Raw genomic sequence first — 25104 nt, 5'->3', positions numbered from 1 at the left:
GTGTGTTTATTTTGAGAGCAGGTGCTCTTGGATTAGTTTTGGGCAAACACTATAGCTGTCAGATGTGGGCATTTCTTGTATCTGAAAGTTGAAATTAGTATTTCATACTTAAAGCCATCAGTAATCCTGTTTGGCTGTGGGTTTTAACATTTATTTTTCTGCTTTTCTTGAGAATTTGTGAAAATTGTGAATTTACAAGGAAAATTGAAGTCAAGCAAGAAATTGGCCTCTGAGCTGAGCTTTGATTTCTGCATTGAATCAGTGGGTAAGTAATTTGGTTCTCTGTCAGCTCTCAAGAGCTGAGTATGGGGGGAATGAGTGTTGAAGGGATTTTAATAATCTAGATTGATCTAGTGCACCCTGTGGGGCCTGACACTAAAAATTGCTTGCGTCAGGATATTGTGAGCAGTTTCTTTGTCTACGCTGGCATGTGTAAGAAAATAAGCCAGTTGCCAGGTAGGGTGTATCCATTGTGTGTATGTTTCCATCTAGTGTCATTTCTGTTTCTGTAAGCAAGATCTATCATGATTTGATTTTAAAAGGTTGAATAGTAAGTTTAAGAATTCAGTATTTCAGAAACTGAACTCTTACCTGGAATCAAAATCAGTGAAGACACAAAAAGTGAACTTGGTTTTGTTACCAGTTCTGTACAGCTTGCATTTCTGGGTTCCTCACACATCTTCCTTTTTGAAGATTCTTGACATAAGTATTTTGTATTTGACAGCAGGTGGCAAAGCAGTGTACAGTCTGTGTACAGCATCTTTATTAGATATGTCAGAACCATCCTGAAGGAAGAATTATGATACTTTTAATCAACCCTGTGATTCTTCCCTAAGTTCTGATACGTTCTAATTAACTGCACTGCTTGTATCATACAGTGTCTCCTGCTGACACATGCATAACGTGACTTGACCATTGCCTTTTTCTTGAACTCTGAAGGAATTCATAGACAGAGGCATTTATTTAGAAGTCTTGTGCTTACCAACTGACATTGAATAATGTGAGCAGTTCTTTACACTCCAAGTGGTCTCTTGGGAATTCAGGGTATTAAACAACTCTTGATTTTCTGATTGCAGGGTGAAGTGAGGAATAACAGGTGGAGATCAGTTTTTTTGTGAAAAACATTGCCCTTTAGGATTGTGTTGAGTGCCTTTGTTCTGTGTATGTAGCACAGAGCTAATACTGAGCAAATACAAAATGTGAATCAGGAATAGTAAAGGAAAACATGCAGGATTTAGGAAAACAAAACACTGTATAAACTACATTTCTGTAACACTGCTTAAAGAACACCAGGTTCTTCATCCAGTATTTTAAAGAATCTAGTAATTGACTCATTCGGAGCTGGTAGTTTTCCTCTTTTTGGCCCTGAATGGCAGACTCCTCCCATTTTTCGTGCTCATGTCTATTTTGAAGTAAATATAATTACTAAAATGGTTTGTAATTTCCAGCAACCCAGAATGTTGTGGTTGGCAGCATGTTTATATACTTCCTGGTGTTTTTTTCCAGAATCAAACCATTAGGAAACTGAAGATCCAGAGAATAGAAGTGAAAGGGAGAAAAGTTAAACACAGAGATACCTATCTTGTCTTGGCAAACAGGGAATGTCTGAGTGGTGTCTGTAAAAAGTAATGTGTGCATCAGATCCAAATAGCAATCACAGTCAAGTTTTTCTACAGTGATTTTAGAGTTTCGTTCTGTCAGGAGTTGAAGTCTCACCGTGGACTTCATTATCCACATGCTTCCCATTATCATTGTTGGTGAGAAACCCACATTTCCTTGGTTCAGATAAGCCACACTTGGGTCTGATTGTGTTTTTCCTCTTGCAGTGTGCCTTCAAGACAGTGTGCTAGCCTTCTGGAAACATGGCATGCAGGGTAAAAGCTTCAAGTCAGATGAAGTGAGTAATCTTCCAGCCTCTCCTGGTTTAACTTTGTCCTATTCCTCATTTACTGCTTGATCCTTTGGCCCCTCTAGCTGCTTCCCCAGTGATAATGCTTGTGCTTCACATTGTCATTGTTGCAGCTTGCTGGTTCTTTGTCTGATTTCCCCTCGTGTGTTGCTCTCAGTAAAGCTCACACACATGTTTTAAGCAGCTCTGTTTCCAAGAGTGTCATTTAGAGACTCCTAAACTGGTTCTGCACAGAGGCAGTACAGATACAGTGTAAGCAGCACTTGGGTTTCCTGGATCTCATGGGAAAAAAAAAACTAGTTGGCAGTATTTCCTTAAAAAAAGGAAAAATAGCATGCCTTTGGAAAACAAAAAAGTACCCTTTTCTTCAAAAAGGACATCACCCTTTTCAATAGCATCCTGTGTAAAAATGCAGGGGAAAGCTTATCTCCTTCTGTGGACCAAGATTTGATCAACATAGTCCATCTATGCCACCAGTAGGTCCTCTAGACTGATAACGCTCTACAATACAAAAATTATTTTAAGTAAGTTTTACTTGATGAAATGTATTAACACTTCTTTACTTACTGTCGGTTTTATATGATTCAATCCTGTAATTTACACTATATTTGAGTTGTTGAAGAGACTGACCTTTTTTTTGTCTTCTGGCTCAGACCAATACATTTCATTTTGCCACTGAAATGGACCTTAATATCTCCATTTTTCTACAGGTTACCCAAGAGATATCAGATGAAACCAGGGTTTTCCGCTTACTGGGATCAGACAGGTAATCACCTTGAAGAAATGTAAACCTATTTTCTTTAAATCAGCTTTCTAACTCCCAGCTGGAACTGGGTTCCATCCCACAACAGATCCATCTGTAGGCAGTCCTGGGGGAGACAGTAACACTGTTTCTGCCTGCGATAGCCAAAAATTTAATTAGTGATTTGCATCCAAAATTATTTCTAAGAGCTCCTGTAACTCTCCCACTAACTTTTCGCTGCAGAGATAGAAATGTGAACGCAAATGCAAGTGTGAGGAGATAAGCTACAGAGAGTGGACAGCCTTCTTTGGTGTGTGGTAAACCTGGTGACCAGTGCGCTTCTGGCTTAGATTTTTATGGTGAACAGACATTACCTTGACAGCAAATTACTTTTTAAGAAGTCTTTACTGCTCTGGACCTTGAGGCCTGGAAGTTGTGGAGCAAACTACAGCACTTAGAGGTTTTAATGCACAGTGGTCTAAATTCACCCCATTACTCCTAACACCTGTAGGCAGGAGGTAGCACACGCTGCTCAACCCAGGTTTGGATCCTTAGCAGAAGCTGCCCCAGTGTCGTGGGTTTGGACATGCGTCCTTGTGGTTTCTCAGACAGTCAGAGTGCTGAATGTGTAAGTAGACGTGAGTCATGAGTCAAGAAAGGAGTTCCAATACCTGATCTTCTGCTCCCTCATTTGGCCTGCGGGGAACCTGGCCCTGACTCACTTTCTGTAAGTAAACCATAATTCTGTATGGTTACATTCGTGGATCCCCTGTCCAGAAAAAGAGCGAGAGAACAGGAGTAGCATATGCAGGAGACATCTGAAGTCTTTGCTGTGTACGTGAGTCACCAAGGGCCCATTGTGCTTGATCACTGTGGTTGGAATGGAGGGCTCTTACCAGAGCTGACTGAGATCCCAAAAATACAAATACAACGCAACGTCTGACAATGCGTCCTCTGTCTTTTCTGTCTGGTATCCCCCTTGTGCAGACAGGCAGTGGTGATTTCCTTCCCAGCGATCCCCAGCAGAGCAGGGGGCATGTTATTACAAGAATAAGCTTTTGCTAAGGCCCACTGCTGTACAAATGCCATTTTATAAGTTTCAGGCATGTGCTGCACCCCCATCAGTGAATCTTTGTTGCGTACTGGATTTGGTACCTTTAAACGGCTCAAATTTGTCTAATTTCTCTGTTGGGCTCGTGAACACAGGAGTGTACTGAACATGTAGAGAGATGGAAAGCAGTGTCTCGTCTGGTTCAGTCTGAACTTCTGTGGAAGATGTGCACATCAATAACAGCTTGGTACTAAATACCAAGGTGTTTCTGAGGCTGGAGATAAGGTTGAAGTCCTGCTGTGTGCGGGTTTGCAGAGAAGCCATTTTCTTCCATTCTTCTCATTGAGCTGCCAAATCCTTCCTTTTGTATTTTTGCATCACTGTATGGACAGAGCAGTCCAGTTTTACGACATACATCTGAGTGAGATATGGTAACACCTTTTTGGCTTGGATCACTTAAGAACTACTGAGTTGCAGAAGTGAAGAGCAGGGACAGAGGCTGTTAAGAGTGAGACTTCATGTGAAAACCATCTCAGCAATGTGATATGGGAGGAGTGTGTGCACTACTAATCCTGAGATAGGCTTCCTTTGAGAAATCCAACTCAGATGGCACATTTGGCTTATTTGAAAAGCAAGTGGAAAACAAAAAGCAGAGAGAAACAACATAAAAATGACGGAATGTGGTCCTAGGACCTGGTGTAGGGAAACGCAGGAGCTAAGCAGTTGGAAAGCAGACAGGAGGTCAAAAGCCCACCGCTGTCAGCTGATGAGGTGACTGTCAGGGTTCAGCACAACACAGATGTGTAGAAGACAGCGGTCAACGTACCAAGACCAGGAGAGCAAGGTTTTCCAGAGGAGCATCCAGGACTGTTACCAGCAGGATGAAGGCTGAGAGGGGTTGAGTGTTCCTTATAAATCCACTGGGTGACAAACATTTTTTGGGGAGAACTGTTTAGGTTAGTGGCTGATACTCACCATAAGACATAGGAGGTATAAACATACTCAGGCTGCGGATGATAGGAGGATTGTGTCTCTTTGCAACACTGTGGCTCTGAGATAACTTCCCAATAGAAGCAGAGGACATAACTTATTTCAAAGTGGAGTACGCCATTTTATAAGAGATTTGTAACATATTACACGTCTACGGCTGACGGGTAGATTCTGGTTCAAGGAGCTGCTTCTAGTTCTCTGTTCCTTGTGCGTTCTGCTTTAGATTTGCTACAGAAGGGGTGCTACAGGAGGTAACTGGTTTAAAGAATAAAATGCACAGAATATTTAGGAGTTACCTATATCTCTCTAATCTTTAAAAACCTGTGAGCAACAAGATAGTTTAACTACCAAGGAGGAACAATGCACTTCATATTTTGCCACTAATGATTTTGGATTTTGTGTTTGATTGCAGAGTCGTAGTGCTGGAAAGCAGGCCAACAGAAAACCCGACTGCACACAGCAATCTCTACATCTTGGCTGGACATGAAAATAGTTACTAAGCAACAGTAACCTAACGCAAATACCAGTGAATTCACCACACGAGGAAAAAAGGAGCATTAGGAAACTCAGTACAAGCAGGACTGTGACTTACTGTTTCTTTTCTTGTCACCTAAATGATGCTGTTTTAGGGTGGAAATCAGTTCATTTTTGCAGCTGGGAACAGCTGGTTCTGTCTCTTGCCACTGTGTGGTTGGTTATATCAAGTTTGCTTAATAAAAGCTGAGAGATAAATAGCCCTTTACTCATTAGTTGTAGGGAAACAGAGCCTTTAAAATAATGTTATTCAGTAAAGGTGCCATAAACTGTTAAATATTTGACTTCCCTTGGATTTTCCTTATATTCTGTAGATACAGATATAGTGCTGGCTGTTTCCTTGTTTTATACTGAGTCTTATTCTTAATAAAAAAAGTTTTGTGTAGGAAGTGAAAGTATCTGCAAAGCTTTTTGTTTTTAAATCTGCCATTCAGTATGGCTTTGTATAATAGACTATTTAATCCTTATTTATTAATCTGCTGCTAGAATGGTGTAATGTATCTAACTTTTAGCAAAGGAAGGTTGCAGAGCAGCTTACAGGTTTTTTTTTTACAATTGTATAAAGATTTGATTATTCTTTTTTTCTTGTAGAGATGTAGTGCATTATTGAGGGGTATGTTACAATGTTGGTTGATCTTGTAAAAATGCAGTTTTGTACAACAAAGTATTTTGTATTGATTTTTTGCCTGCAGAATTGCCATAAAAGGGATTTTCTTATTTACTAGATGTAGGGTGTGTACACAAAATATAATATTGATATCAGACATGTTGCTACTGGGTGGGTGTGTACAATATACATATGTGTGTGTGTGCATGTGCGCATGTGTATTAAGTTGACCGGCAGTGTGTATTTTTTATATATATATATATATTTATATATATATATAAATGTACAAAATATATATGCTTTATTTTCATAAATTAGGGATAAGCCTTGTGACGTGAAATGGAAATTGTACCTGGTCATCATCCTTAATGAATGAAAGTATCATGTATCAAACTGCCCATGACGTATAGTTTATTTATACTATTCCAAAGGGGAGCCTGTTAGCGATAACTGAACTTAGGAGCTTTTTTGTCCGTACAGTCATTCAGCTGTCTTCGGTCAGACAGTTGTTTGGAAATGGTTAATTCCCCAGCTGTGTAGTATAAATAAATATGATAAGAACCCGTATTCTATATTAAAGCTTTCGATCACCTTTTCCTTTTCCCTGTTTTGTCATCTGCATTTTTCTTTCTCTTTTTATTTCTCCATTAAAGAGTCACATTGGTTCCTTTTGTCTTCCTCATTAATTAAAATTCCTGAGGTACCATGAAATATAAATATAGGCTGACTACAGGATAGCATCTGGTTTTACTACCTCATATTAACCTGCTAGCTTTGATGTAAGTAAACACAGTCCATAGGCAGATACAGTAGCAGTTCATTAAAATTTGAAGGGAGGGTTTTTTAAATTAAATCCTACAGTCTGCTGCCATTTATTCAGCTCCTGTGATCTGCTACCCTGAGAAAGCTTCACAAGTCATTTTATTAAAGCATTAAAGGTAAGTGTGTTACGGCAGCTTGGCCTGTCTCAAGGTTTTACTGACATAGCAGAACTGGGGTGGTTTGATCTTAACTCGCAACCTGGCGAATAGAGTGCTGGGTTATCTGCTTAGGCATCAGACTACTTGATTCATAATTTAACATAGATGGAATTAATTCATCACATGTGATGAATCAGTAATGTCTTTTTGTTACTAGGTACAGCTGGAGTTTTACGTTATTCTGAAAATCTGGAAGGAAAAAAAAAAGACAAACCTGCACACAATTTAGCATTTTATCCACTTAGCATTGTCATTCAAAACTAATTCTTGTTACTGACTTGATATTTAAATCAAGTCAAGCTTTTCAGTTCTGAAACCTTATCAAGGTTTAATAAATAGTAACTGTACAGATAGAACTTGAAAATCAGCCCACAAGCAATGTACTGAAAATGTTTTAAGTGGTCAGCTGTAATTGGATCAGCAGTGTTAAAAGAGACATTTAAATTTTGTTTTAAGGAAATTAAGTTCTCTAGTACTGACCTAGTCTATAGGTAACAATGATTGGTGACTAACTCTAAAATTGTATAACCCATAGACTACAACAACCTTGAAGAAAAAGTGAAGCACCAGGTATAGATGTTGTAGAACGAATGTTTTCACATAATTTACTTTATTCACTGCAGAAGGTAATTTTGGCTTCATCTTTGAAAAGACTTAAAGATCTCTCAAAGAGTAGAGAAATGTGTGAATAAAATATGAGTATTTATGGGGAATAACTGGAGTAAATAACTACTAGGTCAGGACACTGTCATGCAAAAATAATGAACTGAAAGTATTTTTCTTTGAATGACATGAATGACTGGTGATTTGCTGAATCATAAAAAAGGAATCTAGGAAAGCCCTCCTGTAATCAAACTTCCTTTTTAGCTGTTAAAGCATTTCTAATGGTATGTTCTGAAATGCTTTATCTGGTCTGGTTTTATAGACAGTGGCATTTTTTATATAATCTGCAAGATACTGTTTCCTAGTGTAAAACCTCACTTGTTACTCTTAGGGGAGTATGGCACAACTGATTAGCATGTTTCATAGCTGAACTGGCCAGTCTCGGTGACTCTGACTAGTGTGGTTTGTATTCGTTAGACTGTTTAAGTTAGTCTGGTATTGTCTGTATCTTCGTATGTTTTTGTGACATTTCAGCCAGGGTTAAGAAAGCCTAGTGTGTGGTTTTGGAGTTTATTAAGCAAAAGCTTGCTCTCTCCATCATGACTCTTTTGACAGATATCAAAGTATTAGTTATTTGATGCACAAGGTTCATGTATTCAGCTTGAAAGCCTTAAAACAGGCTCCTAGTGCTCTTTGAAGTACAAACGGTATTTGAAAAGCAGCTCGTAATTAGTCTCTTGATTTCCTGATCAAATTCATTGTAACTGAGAAATAAAACTGTACTTGTGATGACATCTCTTCAAAAGATGAGAGGTACAATGCATCAGTGAGCCACTATGTCTCTGAGTAAAAAAAGTGAAGACTGGGAGACTTTCTGAAATGTACTTTTTACCTTGTTTATGCATTAGATTGTAACTGAGACTCTAACTGCACTTGTTCCAGTTTGTGCAACTAGGCTTTGTTCTACTTCAATTTCTGTTGCAGTTCATTTCAGTCTATGCCAAATAAACTATGCTTTATTTGATACCTAGGTGTGGTGTGGCCTGTATGGGTTGTCTGGGAATGACGTTTGGATTTGACCTCTCATTTGAGGAGCTTCCGCAGTGGCGTAGTCCTTGGACCTCTCTGAGAGAGCTCTGCACGTCCCTCTCCGGGACAACTGGATCAGCTGATTTCCTCAGACAAGCAGGTGGAAGTTGAGTTAGCTCGCAGCATTTGTCTGGTACTTTGATTGCAAGTCCTGATAGAGCCAGGAACATCTCAGTGACTGGACAGTTCTGCTAAGGGACACGATTGTCATAAAAATGAAAGGGTACACAAAGAACCGAAAAGAGACCGTGTGTGACAACACGGGGAGAGTTATCACTGATAGATGTGGCTTAGGAAGAAAAATAAACGGTGCCTCTTTTTTTCTGAGTAGAATTCAGAAAAGACCTGGGGGAAAGGATGGGTGGTGGGAACATGAGGTAACCTTATCCCAGAATGCTGCGTGGAGCAGAGGATTTACGCAGATCTCAATTTCTACAAATCAACTGGAAGCGATTGCCACCATAAGAGGCCATCTTCGTTAGGGTATCAGGAACTGGGTAAGCAGCCACAAACCTAAATGGGTGCCCAAGAAAAGGTAATATAAAGGTAAGAGTTGGGAACGCTGCAAGGGACTAGCTCCTGGTGGGAGCTCAGCAGGGGGCAAGCACTTGAGGTGCTCGAACTGTATGGGGGAGACAAAATGCAACATCTGGGCTCTGCACTAAATCCAGTGCAGGACCACTCAAAGCATCGCATGTGTTTGGGCACCCCAAATCCCCCACCCTCTAACCCCATGCAGCGAAGGGCTGTGCTGCAGGCACCAGGTCCTCCCAGCTCTGAGGAATGGGCTTCCCCTCTTCCGGGGGAAGAAATCGAGCAAAAAAAAAAAATAAAAAATATATATAAAAAAAAAAAATCAGAGGCCGCCAACTCCGCGGAGGCCCCCACAGAAGAGCTGGGCGGGAGAGCCTCGGCAGGGGGCAGAGCAAGCGGCGGCGGCTCCCGGCTGGCCCCTTGTCCCCAGGGGCGGCTCCTCCTCCTCTTCTTCCTCCTCCTCCTCCTCCTCCTCCCCTCAGCGCCCGGCGGGAGCCGCCTCACGGAGGGGAGACCCCGCGCAGGGCTCGCCCTGGGCCCGGCGGCGCTGAGGGGAGGCGGCGGCGTGAGGCGGGAGCGGCGCCATGGAGCGCTACGAGAAGCTGGGCAAGGTCGGGGAGGGCTCCTACGGCGTCGTCTTCAAGTGCCGCAACAAGGACACGGGGCAGATCGTGGCCATCAAGAAGTTCCTGGAGTCCGAGGAGGACCCGGTGATCAGGAAGATCGCCCTGCGGGAGGTCCGCATGCTGAAGGTGCGCGGGGGGCTCCGCGGGGCGCCCAGCCGCGAGGGACGGGGACGAGGGACGAGGGCAGGGCTGTGAGGGCGCGGTGCCCTCGGCCGAGGTGCCTGGGCGAGAGGGTGACCGACCTGACACTAGTGAGCCACCGCAGGCAGCGAGGGTGCTGGGGCAGCCAAGACCCTGAAGAGGGCAAGGTGCCGAAGACGGGTCACGGCAGCGAGGACCGTGCCGTTACGGACGGGTTGACGCATCCCAGCAGGCCGGCACGGTTGTGCCTCGGTGTGAGGACGGCGGCCGCGTGCCTGGCAGGTGGTCGGCAGCAGACCCCTCCGCATCCTGATTCCCCCCCGAGATGGGGGCTGCGGTGTGCAGGCAGGATGGGGCCGCGTGTTGGACGCCGGGGCTGTCGGTTCAGTGGTGCTCTCCTGTGGAAGTGCCCGCAGGACCGGTGCCTGCACCACAGCAGCACCTTGCCTCTGCTGATCCTGTCTTCAGTTTTGCACAGAGCTCATCCTCACATGGGAAAATGGGTCGCACGTTCAGCCTCTCTGTTTCCTTCTCTGATGAAGTAAAAGCACAGGCATGTTTGCCGTGGGTCAGACCCCGGGTTCATGTATCCCACCCTGCTGGCAGTGACCAGGAGAGTGTGCAGAAATGAGGAGAAAGCCAGGAGAAAGGAGAAGATGGGGTAAGATTTCCTTGCGCAGACCCAGCTTCTGGCAAAGTTACTAAGGCCAGAGGCTGTATCCATAGCTTCACGTTTAGCAGACACTCACAGGCATTTTCTGTTGAGAGTTTGTCTAATCTCTTTCTGTACTGGTGTATTCATTTGGTCTCCATAGCATCCTGAGTCAGTGAGTGCCACAGCTGTCAATACGCTGTGTGAAAAAGTATTTCCCTTTATTTGTTATAGACTCGATGCTGGGTGGCAGCACACAGCACCCCTGGTTGTGTAGGAGATGTGGGGGGGTTCCCTTTTCGCTCCAGGGTACTCATGCTTTTATACACCTCCGTCATCTCCCCATCTTCAGTTAACTCCCTTCCCTGCAGAAGAGTGGGAGCTTGAAAAACACTGAACCGATGAAAGAACAATATTAACAATGTGTTGGCTTATTCTACATTTTGAAATAATGACTTTCAGTAGGATGTTTTTTTACATGAAACCTGCAATTCTGCCTAGACACAATGCGTTCTTGTAGACTGTCAGGGATTTAGGATTTTGAAGTTACCAAAACCCTACAGAAAGCTGCAGAGAAAGATGTTGTGTTTTATTTACGACTTCTTTCCCAAAATCCATAGTTCCTTGGTCACTGATTTCTGCCTGAGGCCGTTCCCAGCCCTCGCTGCCCGTTGGTGTCACAGCGGTCGATCGCTCCTTGCTGTCAATGTTCCCTTCCATGGAGCTACCCTGGTTTGCTTGCTGGGAACCAGGTGACTTTCAGATCTACAATTAAGTGCAGGGTTTCAGCTGGTTGCTGCATTTCTGGAATTTTTCCTCTCTAAATCTCTTTTGTGCTCTCAGCTTGTCTTTTATTGATCATTTATATATAAATAAATGATGTAAATGTTATTGCCAAAGGAATATGAAGGCCTGATTCTCTACCTGCTACAGAAAGAGGTAAAATAAGCCTGAATGTGAGGCTAGAAGAGCCATCATCTAGGAAAAAAACATTTTTATTTTTCAGTTAGGTTATGTGAAGAAGCAGCCTTCGTTTTCTCCTTTCTGAAGCAAAGGGATGAGAGGTGGCTGGGTCGTTTTAGTAAGCGATGCTGGAGATGCATTAAGATTTAAATGATCTAAGAGATCTGAGAAGGAAAATAATCGCAGAAGTCCCTTGTAGTGCAGATGGGAAATGCATCACCCTTAAGGGTACAAAGCAGCACAACTGCGGCTAGCCGTGGCAGGACCTGTGTCAGGGCGATGTTGATTTTAACAAGTGCAGACCTGCTGACTGTCTTTTCAGCTTTTTCCCTGTAAATAGTAACAGTTTGTTTGCTTGTTTGTTGAGGTGGTTCCTTGCTCAGGCAACAACTCAGTGTTTGTCAAAGATGCAGTGAGATTGTGTTTCATCAGAAAAGAACGGAGGGCTGATAAATCATCATTCTGCACAACAAACACCTTGTAGGTTCAAAGGGCTTTATGGCCGGGAGCCGTGGGAGGCGAGGTGGGAGTGCAGGGCTGGAAGCACAGAGCCAAAGGTGGGTCCCTGCATGATCCCCGTGCCCTGGGACCGGCTGAAACGCCTGAAGGGAGCGACTTTGTGCGAACCCCACCGGTGACTGCGGAAACCCGATGCCTGCTGTGCCCAGACGGGTGAATTGTAGATGCCGCGGGCTGACATGGTGCAGTACGGAGGGGGCAGCTCGCAGCCCTGCGGAGAACCGGGCGTCTGGTTCGTGGGACGGATGCTGCGGTACGCTGCTCCGGCCAGGGGCGCAGTGCTGGCAGGTGACACCTGCACCATGAGGTGCCTCGCCGGGGTGTGGCTGCATCTCACCGGGAGGCTGGCGCTGGCCTTGGCCCTGGCACTGCAGAGCAGGTGAGAGAAAGATACAATGCCGCACCGTGTTCATATACGAAGCCAAAAATAGACCCTGTTATCTTGGCACGGGAGCTGTGGTAACCATGGGGAGAAGCCCGCCCAGCCCAGCAGGTGTGTGTGAGCCCACGCAGCCCCCTGGGCAGGGGCAGGGCAGGGAAGGTGTCCCAAGGCCACCAGCAAGCGACAGCCGGCAGCAGCGACAGCCTTAGAAACTGTTCGTTGTCTGAGCGCCGTGCGGCTCGATGCGACGCCGCTGCGGTCGCGGGCAGGTTTGCGGTTCCTTTGTGTACAGGAGACGTTGGCCTGAGTGCCCGCAGAGCCCCGACCGGGGGCTGGCTGTGAGCGGGGCGGGGGCGATGCCAGGGCACGGCCCTCCCGGGGCACCCCCTGCACGTCCTGTGCACACCAGAGCTCGTTCCCACAGCTGTGTCCCCTCTGAGCATCCCCAGCTCAGCCAGACCTCGTGCTTCGAACCCAGGCTCTCTCCCTCCAGAAATCCAGCTCCATGCTCTCATGAGGATGGCCAGGACACCGAGATGGTGCCTCAACACAGCCAGCTCCTGCGAGAGTCTCTCCAGAAGGCCGAGTGTACCACCAGGCTGTTAATGGCAGAGGTTTCCGGAGGTCTCCTCTTATTGTTGGTTTCCTTTCTTCTTGCGTTACAGTCAGCTGGCAACTGTTTTGTCCTTGCCTGTCCCTGAGAGGGGACACCAGAGAGAGGACCAAGGAAGCGGTCAGGAAATCTTGGTTGTAACCTGGGTTTGATCCACGCTCGCACGCGGTTTACACGGTGTGGGCAGGAGCCCTGGCCCTTCGCAGGGACTGAAGGAACAGGACATGTATGTGGTAGGAGAGGCTGTTTAGAAAGATCAGCTCCTTGCAGCCAGTTGCAGGACTGAACAGCCATGTTCCATACCCTGCAGGCTGGCTTGAGGGCTCGGAGTAGTTTGGGTTCAGTACAGTGCCCCTGGAGGCAGTGAGCTCCCTGGAAGGATCTCCCTTTGCAAGGAGCTTTTACAATGACGTGTTTGAATAAAAGGTGCATTCAGTGATCCTTCACCTTGGGGCTAAAAAATGCCTTCTGTGTTGCCTTGGTCAGGCAAAGCCCTCGTGGTGCACGTCCCTGCAAGCAGAGCGGACGGTGCCGTGCATCGTCTGAAAAGAAACGCCAGCATCCCTGAGCTGCCTCTGGCGTCTCCCTGCTTCCTTTTCTGAACGCTGTGCCTTCACCCCTTGGTTGAAGCCCCCTCCTAGCCCTGCCCCAAGATGTGGGTAAAAGACTAGAAAATGAGGCGGTGCGGTAAATTTCCAGCCTCACCTCTTGGAAGGTGCAGCTAAAACCCTGCCGTGCTCAGGCGTTACATACGGTAAGGATCTGTCTGAGCTCCCAGGGAGGGGAAGCCCTGCTATGAGCATAGCAAGTGAACTGAGAGGAAAAAGCAGCGATAAAAATCCTGGTTAATCCATCCAGAGGCTGACGATAAACTGGAGAAGCTGCGACCACATCCTTGCTTTACGCTTATCAGAGGAGCTCTCGGTTTCCCCTAAACGTGCGTTTGCCTGTTAGGGGCTCTTACCGTGTGCGATTTCCCCGGCTGTTCTCCGAGGAGAGCTGGTTTTCAGTGTGGGGCAGAGTCTGGACACGTCCAGTGAGAGGTGCTGCCGGAATAGCTGTGGGCACCGTGATGAATTCTTTGTCTATGAGCATTTTCTCTAAGCGCCGCTTGCTGAAGCCAAGCCCACGGTCAGTTCCTAAAATAACAGCACCACGAGTCGGGCTGCAGCCGAGCTGCTTCCTCACGTTGTGCTGTGCTTCTGCAAAAGGTTTCAGCTCAAGGAATTGAGATCCTGGTGGGTGAAGGCACCGCATCCCCCACCTTTCCCCAAACACCCCCCTGCCATGCAGTAACTAACCAGTCCTTCCACTGTTGTGTTACAGCAACTGAAACATCCCAACCTGGTGAACCTGCTGGAAGTCTTCAGGAGGAAGAGGAAGCTGCATCTGGTCTTCGAGTACTGCGACCACACGGTGCTCCACGAGCTGGACAAGCACCCCTGGGGGTGAGTGACCTGTCCCGCACAGGGAGCTTTGAGCAGAGGAGTCAGGGGGTGTCCATGGGAGCCCGTTGCTGCTCCGCAGTTTCCAGAGGCATTTCATTAAGAACAGGAGAGGTTTCTCAGCACAGCGCCCAGGACTCGGTCTGTTACTGCGGTTCAGCAGTGACATCCAAAAGAATTGCTATGAGCCTGCGAGTGCTCCTGCGCTGCTCACCTAGGCGACCGGAGCGCCGAGCCCGAGCATTTGGGTGATCTTTGGCTGCTTTGGCAGCAGCGGACCCCAGTGTTGAGAGATCTCGTGTCCTGCTGCGAAGAGGTTCGGGCTGCTGGGCCCAGGGGCACGCAGCCCTCCTTCCTGCTGCTCCCCGCATGTGCTGCACATCAGCGTGGGAGCTGTGGGCACTGGGGCAATGTGGCTGAGCACCCAAAACGTACACGGTCCGTCGTGATGGCACTGACAATGCCTATGACAGAGCAGTGACTGCTAGCCCTTTGGCGTGCTGCTGTGCTAAGGAATAAGTGTTGGCTGGCAGGAGTTACCCGGAGCTGTGCCTGCACCTCTCTGCACAGCCTCAGAGAGCTCCGGAAGGTCAGAGAGCCTCCTCTTTACACAGGCACGTGCACAAAGCGTGAGCTACATGAGCAGAAGGAACATTCTCCAGGACAGGGTTTATTCTTTTGACACGTTATAAACGACACTCCCACTAAATATATCATCCCTAATTATTCACCGTGACTTGGTGCCATGGAAATGCTCAGCAGAAGTTCATAAATCATTTCACAGGCCTGAAGCTAAATGAATTGAATGAATTGCCCGCAGGAGACTAATTGGGGGTTGAGTAAACAAGAGCCTGTTATTCTCTCTGTGATACGGAGCTGTAGGAGAAGGGAGAGAAGGGAGCATGCTCGCAGCACATGGCTTTGTGAGCTGGTCAGCAGCATCCACCCCAGTTTGAGCCTGTTCACCTGGAATACACAGAGAGCGTGGGTGACCCTCTTTGAAGAAAACGCTTCACATTTTCTTTCCATTCATCACAACAACTGCAGGGTGAACGTGCAACACCTGGCTGCATGCTTGGCTTTTGATCTTCTGCAGGTGGTGAAGTCTGTTGTGCTCGGGATTAAGACGGGTGGGCACATGCCTCTTTGCACGATGTTTCCAGGTAATTTGACCAGGTCATCCCTTTCTCAGGCTGTCAGTGCAGAGCTCATCACTCTAGGATGTTTCTGCAAGGAACCTCAAGCTTTTCAACCGCAGTGTCAGCACAAGACCTTCAGCACTGACAGCAGAGAGGATCTTAAAGCCAGCCTCTTGCATTTTTTTTAAATTTATTATTTATGATGAATCAGAATTTTTGCAGCATTAAACATGTGAAATAAAATTGGATTTGAGCGTGAAACTGCCAAGACTGTCACGCTGCCTTTCCTGGGGTTGTTGAAGACCATTACAGGCAGCCAAAGAAGAGAAGAGGAGGCTGAATCTTTAACATACATTTTTTCTTAGAATTGATTGACAGCCCCTGGAGGAAAGGAGCAGAGATACAAACCGAAGTAGAACTTTATACTCTTGTAGGAACATCCTTCCTGTCCCATTTGGGCACCTCTTCGCTCTGCACAATCAATGGCACGACAACATTGCAGGTCAGAGCATGCGTCTCCGCTGTGGATACTTCACCGCCTCCAATTCCCCGAGCAGCTGCAGAGGCAGAAATGCCCCCTGGCATTTCAGGAGGATTGCGAGGAAGTGTGGGTGCTAAGCACAGCCACGAGACAGGACTGGACACGGACCTGCAGGCATTGACACGCCGTTACCAACTGGCAGGCTTATGCTGGCTGGGACTGAGTGGTACGAGACGCTCTGCAACGCTCCTAGTCGCCATAAATCCTCGCGTCTTACTGCAGTGACTGGATTTGGAAGTGGTGTTCACTTTCTCTTTGATGCTCCTGCAATGCTTGGAGGGCAACCTGAGAGAAGAGCTTTGCCTTCTGCAGGGCGCTCTGAGGAGGTGCAGGCAGGGCTCAGCTGCAGCTCTGAAGCAGGGGAAGAGGCACAAACAGCCTTTACCGTCAGCATCCCGGCCTGACAGCTTCCCTGCAGTGGGAGAGCAACGAGCTGAGGATTATTGTGTGTTTCTTGTAACATTTATAGCAAAAAAATGCAGCTCTGCATTTTCTGACTTGGTCCCTGACTGGTTTGCTGGTTTGTTCAGACTCCCATATGATTGTTTAGCGCTCAAAGGCCTCCTCTTCCTTTTTCTGGTAATAATGAAGTTATTTTTGTGACCAAAGTAAAAAATGTGCTTTTTTATAACAGGGTGCCAGAGCATCTAGTCAAGAGAATAACCTGGCAGACTCTCCAAGCTGTGAACTTTTGCCATAAACACAACGTAAGTCCCCTGAACAGCACTAACAAGTGCAGTAGCATGGCTTTGGATGAGATATTCTGTTGCTGTTTTTCTGATTACGGGGTGTCCATGGGAAGAAGTTAGAGATGACATTTCCCATTTCCAACAGAAAGCACATATCTGAAATATTAGTGTACACCCACAACAGCTGCATTTATTGTCGTGCAGGTCCCTTGGGTTTGCTGTCGAGAAATGATTTGCACTCGTGACCTTAGACCAGCTTCCAGGCTGAACAAGAATATATCCTTACATGTTCCGTGTGTCGTGCATTACAGCTGATGTTTAGAAAACTGGCTTAATGTCTCACCAGCTCAGACCTGAGCAAACTCCTACTGGTGTCACGGAAAGTCCCTCTGCTGATAGTCATAGGAATTGAATCCTGTCACCAGTTAAGAGGTTTCAAAAATCAGATGCAGTAGAACAGTTGTACAACCCCTCCCCTGCTTTCTGGAGGGAGATGTGAGCTCTGTGCATGGCAAGAATTTTGCAGAATGCTGTGGGGACGCTTTAAGAGGCAGGGAAGGAAAGGAGCCTTTTGGAGAAGTCCATTAGGCAAACTGAGCTGTAGTTAGTTGTCTTTGGTTTTGTTTATCTGCCAGTGTTTGAGGTTTAGGAGGCTGGCAGGAGATTGCTCTGGAATGGGTGTTTTGTCTTTGCTCGACAAATTATGTCCGGCTGAGACACAGGAACTTGGTCATAGGTCTGTCCTGCTTCCAGGATTTGTTGTTTTGCTGCTTCTTTCTGTTCCCTCTCTCAGTCTGAAAGATTTAGTGGAGTTTTAAAGCCAAGGAAACAATTAGATGCTGCAGTCTGACCTGCTGTACATCACAGGTAATGAGTTTTTATGCAGTTGCCCTTTTCTGGAACTCTGTGGCACTGGTTTAACAAGGAGCACTTCAGTCCTCAGGAGCAGACACAGTAATTTACCAGCAGCTCAGCTAGGAAAAGCCCAAGGTGTTTGCTTTGCCAGCGAAATCCTTTGCTTGTCCACTAGATAATCATTAAATCAGTTCCTGGACTTGACTGAGGAACTGATCCCATGGAGCCCCACGCACAACAGCTCCTCTCATCAGGATCCCTCCACCAATACATAAACACTGAGCCCCTCATTAGGAGTGTGTTATACAAACCCGCATAAGGTGGGCTGATTTCTAGCGAGCCAGGTTAAGGAACACGACAACCCTTGCTCTGTAAACCTCGCTCCTCCTGCTAGCTGATTCCCAGCTGGTGCCAGGGAGCTCAGCCGGTACCGTCCAGGTGATAAAGATCTGTGCAGTCGAGGCTGGGAGCCTGCACGGTGTCTCATCCCGAGCACGGGGTACAGGCGAGGTAACTGCCGTGCCCAGCAGGACGTGACTTTAGCTGCTGTTAAGAAATCCTTTCATCTCCTCTCTCAGCAGAAATGATTGCGTGGTTAACATTCATGGCACAATTTGCACGGGGTGTGTGGCTGAATGAAGAGGTTATTTATCCAAGGGCCACGTTAAATACTTGCTTCTAACCGCGGGTGTGTTTTTTTTGTCCGTTTGTTGTTTGTTTCCAGTGCATCCACCGAGATGTAAAGCCAGAAAACATCCTGATAACAAAACACTCGGTCATCAAACTCTGTGACTTCGGATTTGCTCGCATACTGAGTGAGTGCTGGCCAGCTGCTTACATGGACCGTTACATGTGAAGCTCAAATGGGGTGTAGCTTCAGGCTTTAAACCCCAGTCAAGACTCGATTGTCTTTGATGGGCCTGTAAATCATCCTGTATAATGTATAAGGGCTGGCACGTTTTCACAGGGATGTTCTGCTAGAAGCTTTGGAGATGCCTGGTCTAATTCCCAAGCCAGTTTACACGGAGCTAGCTCAGACAGCCGAATGCCTCTGTAAATAAGCTGCGTCGGAGCTCCCTGCTAGTGCAGCTGCACTGCTGTGGTGCGGGAGCAGCTGGATCGCAGTCAGCTCGGGCACCTCTCAGCTGCCTGCATTGCTTGTGCAATGCTGGAGACCCAGCTGGAGTTCCCTGGCAGGAGGGCCGCCTTTGGCAGAAGGCACTGTCTCTGCAAACAATGTCTTCACATTTTCCGTCATAATAACCCCCTTAATTTTTATTTTTTTTAGCTCTTGTTCAGACAAATCATGTGGGCTTTGAGAAGTGACCACTGGCTGGCACGGGGTCCTGCTGCAAAGCTCTGCATATTTTCACTTCGAGAAAAATATGGTCTTGATTTCCCCAAACCCTAAATGTTTCCAAGCTGGGTTCTGCTAGCGGCCAGTGACTCACCCCGTTCCCGTAGCTCTTCCCTGTCCAGAAGGTGCTCTGGTTGCTGCCCCAACTGCTTGCATCTTGTCTGCCTCGCTCTGATCCCGCACTCCTGTTTGTTTCTCTCCTCCCGGATCCCACCCCAGCTGGGCCAAGCGATTACTACACGGACTACGTGGCCACCCGCTGGTACCGCTCCCCGGAGCTGCTGGTGGGCGACACGCAGTACGGCCCTCCCGTGGACGTCTGGGCCATCGGCTGCGTCTTCGCGGAGCTGCTGGCCGGGGTCCCCCTGTGGCCTGGCAAGTCCGATGTAGACCAGCTGTACCTCATCCGCAGAACCCTGGGTAAGCGTCCCGCGGGGCTTCCAACGCCTCTGGCACACTCCAGCTCACCAAGGAGGGGGTTCCTCTGTGGTGGGAATCGGGATCAGCCAGCAGGAGGTGAATTTACCCAGTGGCTCTCTGCCTTTAGTAGGTGCTGGTCTGCTGAACATCGCAGGTGCCTGTTTGGTGGCTGTGTGCTTGGTAGAGTGTGAACACTTTGTTTCTCTGTCCCACCCGCTTGTCTTTTCTCCAAGGAATTTTAGGAGCCACTCTGGATTTGAAACAGAGGTTAAACAAAAGACCTGTTATCCACGTAACACTTGAACTGATCCAGTCTCATTGCTTCCATTTAGTGTTGGTGTGTAACATCTTGTTTATGGGGTGGGAAGGAACAAACCCCCCTATTTAGATGAAATTCTTGGAATGACCAGAGAACTGTAATTTTTTACTGAGCAATTTACAAAACTATAAAGGTGGCGAGTGGCTATAAACAGATGAGCTCCTTAGCCAGAAACCCAGTTTGATTGCTTCATCCTCCAGAATACATTCGAGCCACTGTTAGTTGAGTTATAGTTGGTTTATTCTCAATGATAGGGTCTCAGCCAGAAATTCTCTTTTGATCCAAGTGGTTGACGGAAGCAGGATCAACAGAGAAAAGCTCCTTGGCCAAAGCTGTGTAATTATGGTGCTTTGGCTGTTGTACTGGTTCTTTTATTAAATTAATTTTAAACATTTTGCTTGCTCCAAGCTGCTGTAAACTTCAAAAACAACGATGAAGCTGCACTGGGGAAAAAGCTACAGCATGTCTGCATTGATGCTGCGTTTCAGCCCTTTTCTACACAACATCCTGAGGAGTGCACAAAAGGGGTTTCAATAGGAGTTAAATTTTAATGAAGCAGGAATAATTGTGGTCAGCCTGTCCCCTTGCAGCAGTCAGAAAAGACAGGACTGTTTATGCGCACAGCCTGCCTCGCAGGGATCTTCTCCCTTTGAAAATGCTGAAGCACAGCTTTGGTATGGCGAGTGGGCTGGCAGGGCCCCGCTCACCCTCCCTGGGGACAGAGCCCAGCCAACAACGTGTGCCCACGCTGCCGTGCGGCCACGTCCAAAACAAACAGCGACTCCTGCCAGTTACTCATCCCAGCCTGGGCAGCTCCATCGCGTCCCATGCGAGCAGGGGAGCGAGCTGCTGATCCGCTCTTGCCTAACACTTTGGGAAGGATTCCTGGCTGAAGCACAGCTCTGTGGCGTGGCTGGAGTTTCAGATCCCGGTAGGTGTTTGCACAGCACCCTCTAGCTATGATGCCTGAACACATTCCCACGCGCTGTCACACCTCTCCAGTTCAGCCGGCACACGGTGGAGGTACTGGATGCTGGCACAGAGCAGATGCGGTTACAAACCTTAGTATTTCTTCCACCTCCTCCCAGTGCATTCTTCATTCTTCTATTGAGGGGTCTTTCTGCCAGTGGAAATCCAAATTCGCAATTTCCCAAACAATGACGTGATAAGATCTAGGCATTTGGCATGGGGAGATACGCAGAAATATGTGTTTTTCAAAGCCCCCAGCTCTAGTGACCACAATTCATAATGACCACTGCTGCACAGCACAGAACCTCAGAGCCTGAGAGTGGAAGAGGCACAGCAGCTGGGTACTCCTGCTCCAAAAACTGCTCCCAGCGGCTGCATTTCTTGGCATTATTTACAGCATGAGGCCCCAGGCAGTTGTGGCTGCAGGCAGCTAGAGGTGTGTGGCCCTGCCTGTCGTTCAGCACAGACACGTGGCTGTGGAATCACTGATGTGCCAGATGGATGGATGTTTTCACAAAAGAATACTTTGTCAGCTCACTTGATGGTACTCCATCTCTTTTACTTGTTCTCTTGGATGCTGTCAGCCTTGTTAGAGAATAAGCTCGTTCAACGCAGGTGCTGTAAAAACTGCAAATCAATTTAACTTTTTTTTTTTTTTTTCTTGGTCAAAGGGGATCTTATTCCCAGGCACCAGCAAGTGTTCAGCACCAACCAGTTCTTCAGCGGGGTGAGAATTCCAGACCCAGAGGGCATGGTAAGAGCTCCCTTCGGATGTATTCCCCTTGCGCCTAGCACTGCCCAGCAATCCATCTGCAGTGTTAAGGAGACGTAGTGCTCGGACGGAAATGTCCCTGCCTGTTTTTCCCTAGAGTACAGGTTACCTGCCTTGGAACTAGAGCTGGAAGAGCTTTGCTTTTCAGCTTGACCAGCCCGTTGCTGTGCAGAACTTTTTCCCTATCCAAAAGCTTTGCCTGTGACTTTGTGCATGTCTGCTACAATATTAGTTGGAGGTGGTTGAACCCCTCCCATGACTTTTTAACTGATACCCTGTACAAGCAATCAAACAAATAATTAATCTCTGCTCCTTCTCCCCCATTTCTGGTGGCACAGCAGCCGATCTACCTGTTCCCAGTAATGTCAGTCAGCTCCCTGCTAAGCACATGAAGCGACATGCATTTGGTGAGGTACAGGTCATGTTGCTATGGAAAGCTGGGCCTCCGTACCCTGGTGAAAGAAAAGCTTGCTAATATGAGTACACTCACTCTTTTTTTTTCTTCCAGGAGCCACTGGAAATGAAATTCCCCAGTATTTCACACCCTGCTTTAGCCCTCATGAAGGTAAGCAAGCTGTCACAGGATGGCTGAGGTCGGTACAGACCTCTGGAGGTCATTGGTCCAACCCCTGCCTCAAGCAGGGCCACCCAGAGATGGGTGCCCAGGACTAGCGGAAGAGCTCTGCGCTGAGACTTAGCAAAGGCAGTCTTATTCAGGTGGTAAATGGCTTGAGATTTGGCTACTGGATAATCATTCACAGGAAAATAGAGCTCGAGGGGACTTGGGGAAGACTTTTCATCCACTTCTCTTTAATCCACTCATCTTTAGCATGGGCGTGGAAAGCACTGCACTACTAAGATGCACTAAATGGAAACTGAGGATGAACGCATTAAAACTAAGGTGCAGCTTTCAATAGTGCTACGCTGAACACTGGAACAACACAGCTAGTGATGCAGTAGATTCCCATTTAAGAAAGCTGTTCTAGTTCAAATGAAAGTTATAGGCTTAACTGTTTTTTGAGACGTGATGGTTTGCTATACCATACAATTGTAGCTGTTCTTGTAGCCTCAGTTTCTGTCAATGCCTTGTGTCAGAAGAGGCAATTGTTCAAAATTAGCTGCTTTGCAAGCTTTGTGCTGACTCTGAAAAGCCTGACTTTTAGAATTAATTTAAAAAATTAAGGCATATATCTGTGGGAAATGTTGTTGGCTGTTGTGAGTAGGTGGAATTGTGCAGACGTTTTTTATCAAGTGTTCTGTGTGATTCTTTACTTGTTCTTTTCTAAGGGTTGCCTTCATATGGACCCTGCAGAGAGGCAGACATGTGAGCAGCTGCTGCAGCATCCCTATTTTGACAGCATTAGGGAGGCAGGAGATCCGGGGAAAGAACATGAAAAAACAGCTCGGAAACCAGCCAAGCTGACACGGAAGCACGTGCCAGGGGTAACATTTTCATAGTAGTATTTAATGTTCTTTGTCTAACGAGGGAACTTGTTTTCTTTTCTTGGTTCCCAGGAGCTGTTCATCCTGGCACTTAAGGGTGAGGCAGAGGTCCCACACTGGACCAATCTTAATTTTAGCCCAAGGAGAAAACGAATCTCCTGGCTAAAGAGTAACTCAGTACAAATTGAATTCTGCATTGCAGCTCCGTTGAGTCACTGGAGATAAGCAGCACAGCAATGGGAAAGATCGGGTTTATCTAGGAACGTGCATTCCCGACAAAGTATAGCAGGATAGCTGAACAAACTGCAGCTAAACATCTGGTTTAATTCGGAGTTCTCTGGGATCTTCTTGATGCTTTTGAATCCCAGATTATCAAGATGGCAAAAATGCCTGGTTCCATTTGTAACTACTGATGGGATGTGAACCCTTACTGACTTCCAGACGCTAGACAATGCAGTGGGCATTTCTGCAACTGAAGTGCCCAAGCAAATATTTCCCTGCCGTTTCACTCTTTCCAGATTCCAGCCCAAGTCTTCAAATCCTGCCCATGATAAGAGTCGTTCAGCAGTTCTTTCTTCTAATGATCTACATTCCCCATGACAGCTGTAATACTGCACTGGTAACATGCAGGGAAGTTGGAAATGCAGGACGGAGAACTGCTAGAGCATATAATTTCCTGGATCAAACTGACTCACCTCTTCCATTTCTATGACACGGGATATAACTGTATTTTTTTCTCCCTGGATGTTTGGAAGAAATACCTTTAATGAGCTATTCTGGTTGCAGTCCAGTTGTAGAACATCAGACCCATGACTCTTAGTTTAAAAAGTATAGGATTACAGAACAAATAGTTTTATAGCTTATATTCCTGTTAGAAAAATGAAGTGCGTGCTTTATTCTCATTTCAAACACATACACACTGTGTAACTTCTGCTTTAGTTGCAGTGCCTGCCTCAGTTAACCAGCAGTAACGTTCTGCCAGCTCTGGACAGCAAGAAGTACTTCTGCAAAACAAGGAAATCAAACTACCATTTCCCTAACATCTAAATGGATGGAAGACTAAAAACTACTTATTGCTCAAAGTTCAAGTTCTTCAGAATTTATAAAAGGAGGAGATGGGGTGGAAAACTAAATTACTACACGTTATGACATACAAAAGTGGCCTGTAAAGTAACGCACTCTGGGCCACTAATGGAAGGAAAGCGATGCACTCCAAGCTCACGATAGTCAGTGTTCTGTGTACAAAGGAAACTACATTTGTTTTGCTTTAATTCATGATCGCATACTGGTTCAGGATTACTGCAAACCAGTGTTTACAGTGTGAATCCTAAGAACTCCGTTGCCTATCTATTGCCTGGAGTTCAGACTTGGCAGAAGAACTGCAACCTTGCCAAATAAATCGGAGAGTCCCACTGTGTCAGAACAGTTATACTGTTTTAGACTGGGGCTAAGTAACTGATCCTGCAAGGAGCTGTAACCTTATTCCCTATGTGAGTGGAAGACAGATGTGCGTGTTTATGGAGCCACGACTGAAGCCAGGCTACCTAACTGGTCCAGTTAGTTATAAACCTGCTGAAACAGCACTGCTTTAAAGATATGTCTGTCTCGTGTACTGCTTTATATATCATGCAGTATTAAAAGTACTGGCAATGACTTACACTTACTGGAAGGCTCAACAGGTACGGTTACCAGAAGGAGAACATAATTAATAAAAATCTATTTTTTCTTTAGTCTTTTTGGAGATTTCTCTGCCTGTTTCTTCCTTGCATTATGAGGTTATTTTTATTTGCTGTTTTTGTCAATAGTGAAGTCACTTGCCTGTAGTGAACAATTGTTTTTATCAAAAACAATTCATGAATGTAATTTATAACAATAGCCAGACACAGGCAGGAATTCTACCTAAGTATGTGTATGAGAACAAACGTTGGGGTTTGTGTAACTTCAGAATGTAATATTGTGTTTGAATAAAATAAATGTAGCTTGTTTTTCCAATTTACGGGATGTGGTTTACTGCATAAAATTTTAATGATGGTCAAGAAACATCCTCTTCCTACTTGAAAACTACAGCAGAAATGTTTTCTTTTCCCAGTACTGCTATTTTAATCTTGAACGTTGTTGGGTGCATCAATAGTTTTGGTTACACTCAAAAAGCTTTGTCCTTCCTGCATGGCTAGTCGGTCACCTCATTCTGTATATTTGCAAGGTACCCAGCATCAGTTC

The 25104-nt window shown here is 46.3% G+C and overlaps 2 protein-coding genes across 6 annotated transcripts in view; both read left to right on the top strand.

Annotated features, from left to right (window-relative positions):
* Positions 1-8442, top strand: part of MAP4K5 (mitogen-activated protein kinase kinase kinase kinase 5) — an 89389-nt gene extending 80947 nt beyond the window's left edge. For all 5 annotated transcript variants that reach the window (XM_040557867.1, XM_040557865.1, XM_040557866.1 and 2 more), the window contains 4 exons: positions 173-265; positions 1827-1897; positions 2620-2675; positions 5105-8442. In XM_040557867.1, coding sequence (XP_040413801.1) covers positions 173-265; positions 1827-1897; positions 2620-2675; positions 5105-5192 — 308 coding nt within the window. In that variant the 3' untranslated portion in view covers positions 5193-8442. The remainder of the gene's footprint in view (positions 1-172; positions 266-1826; positions 1898-2619; positions 2676-5104) is intronic.
* A 1050-nt stretch (positions 8443-9492) lies between these two features.
* CDKL1 (cyclin dependent kinase like 1) lies at positions 9493-24876 on the top strand. Its single transcript, XM_040557891.1, has 9 exons — positions 9493-9791; positions 14262-14383; positions 16695-16767; positions 18329-18419; positions 19181-19381; positions 21341-21423; positions 21950-22006; positions 22729-22884; positions 23824-24876. The coding sequence occupies exons 1-9, from the start codon at positions 9624-9626 to the stop codon at positions 23929-23931; spliced, it is 1059 nt and encodes a 352-aa protein (XP_040413825.1). The 5' UTR covers positions 9493-9623; the 3' UTR covers positions 23932-24876.
* Positions 24877-25104: the final 228 nt, after the last annotated feature.

Source organism: Cygnus olor, chromosome 5 (assembly GCF_009769625.2).
Source record: "Cygnus olor isolate bCygOlo1 chromosome 5, bCygOlo1.pri.v2, whole genome shotgun sequence".
NCBI lineage: Eukaryota > Metazoa > Chordata > Aves > Anseriformes > Anatidae > Cygnus > Cygnus olor.
Note: the sequence above shows the minus strand (reverse complement) of the source record. Positions and strands in the feature narration are given on the sequence as shown.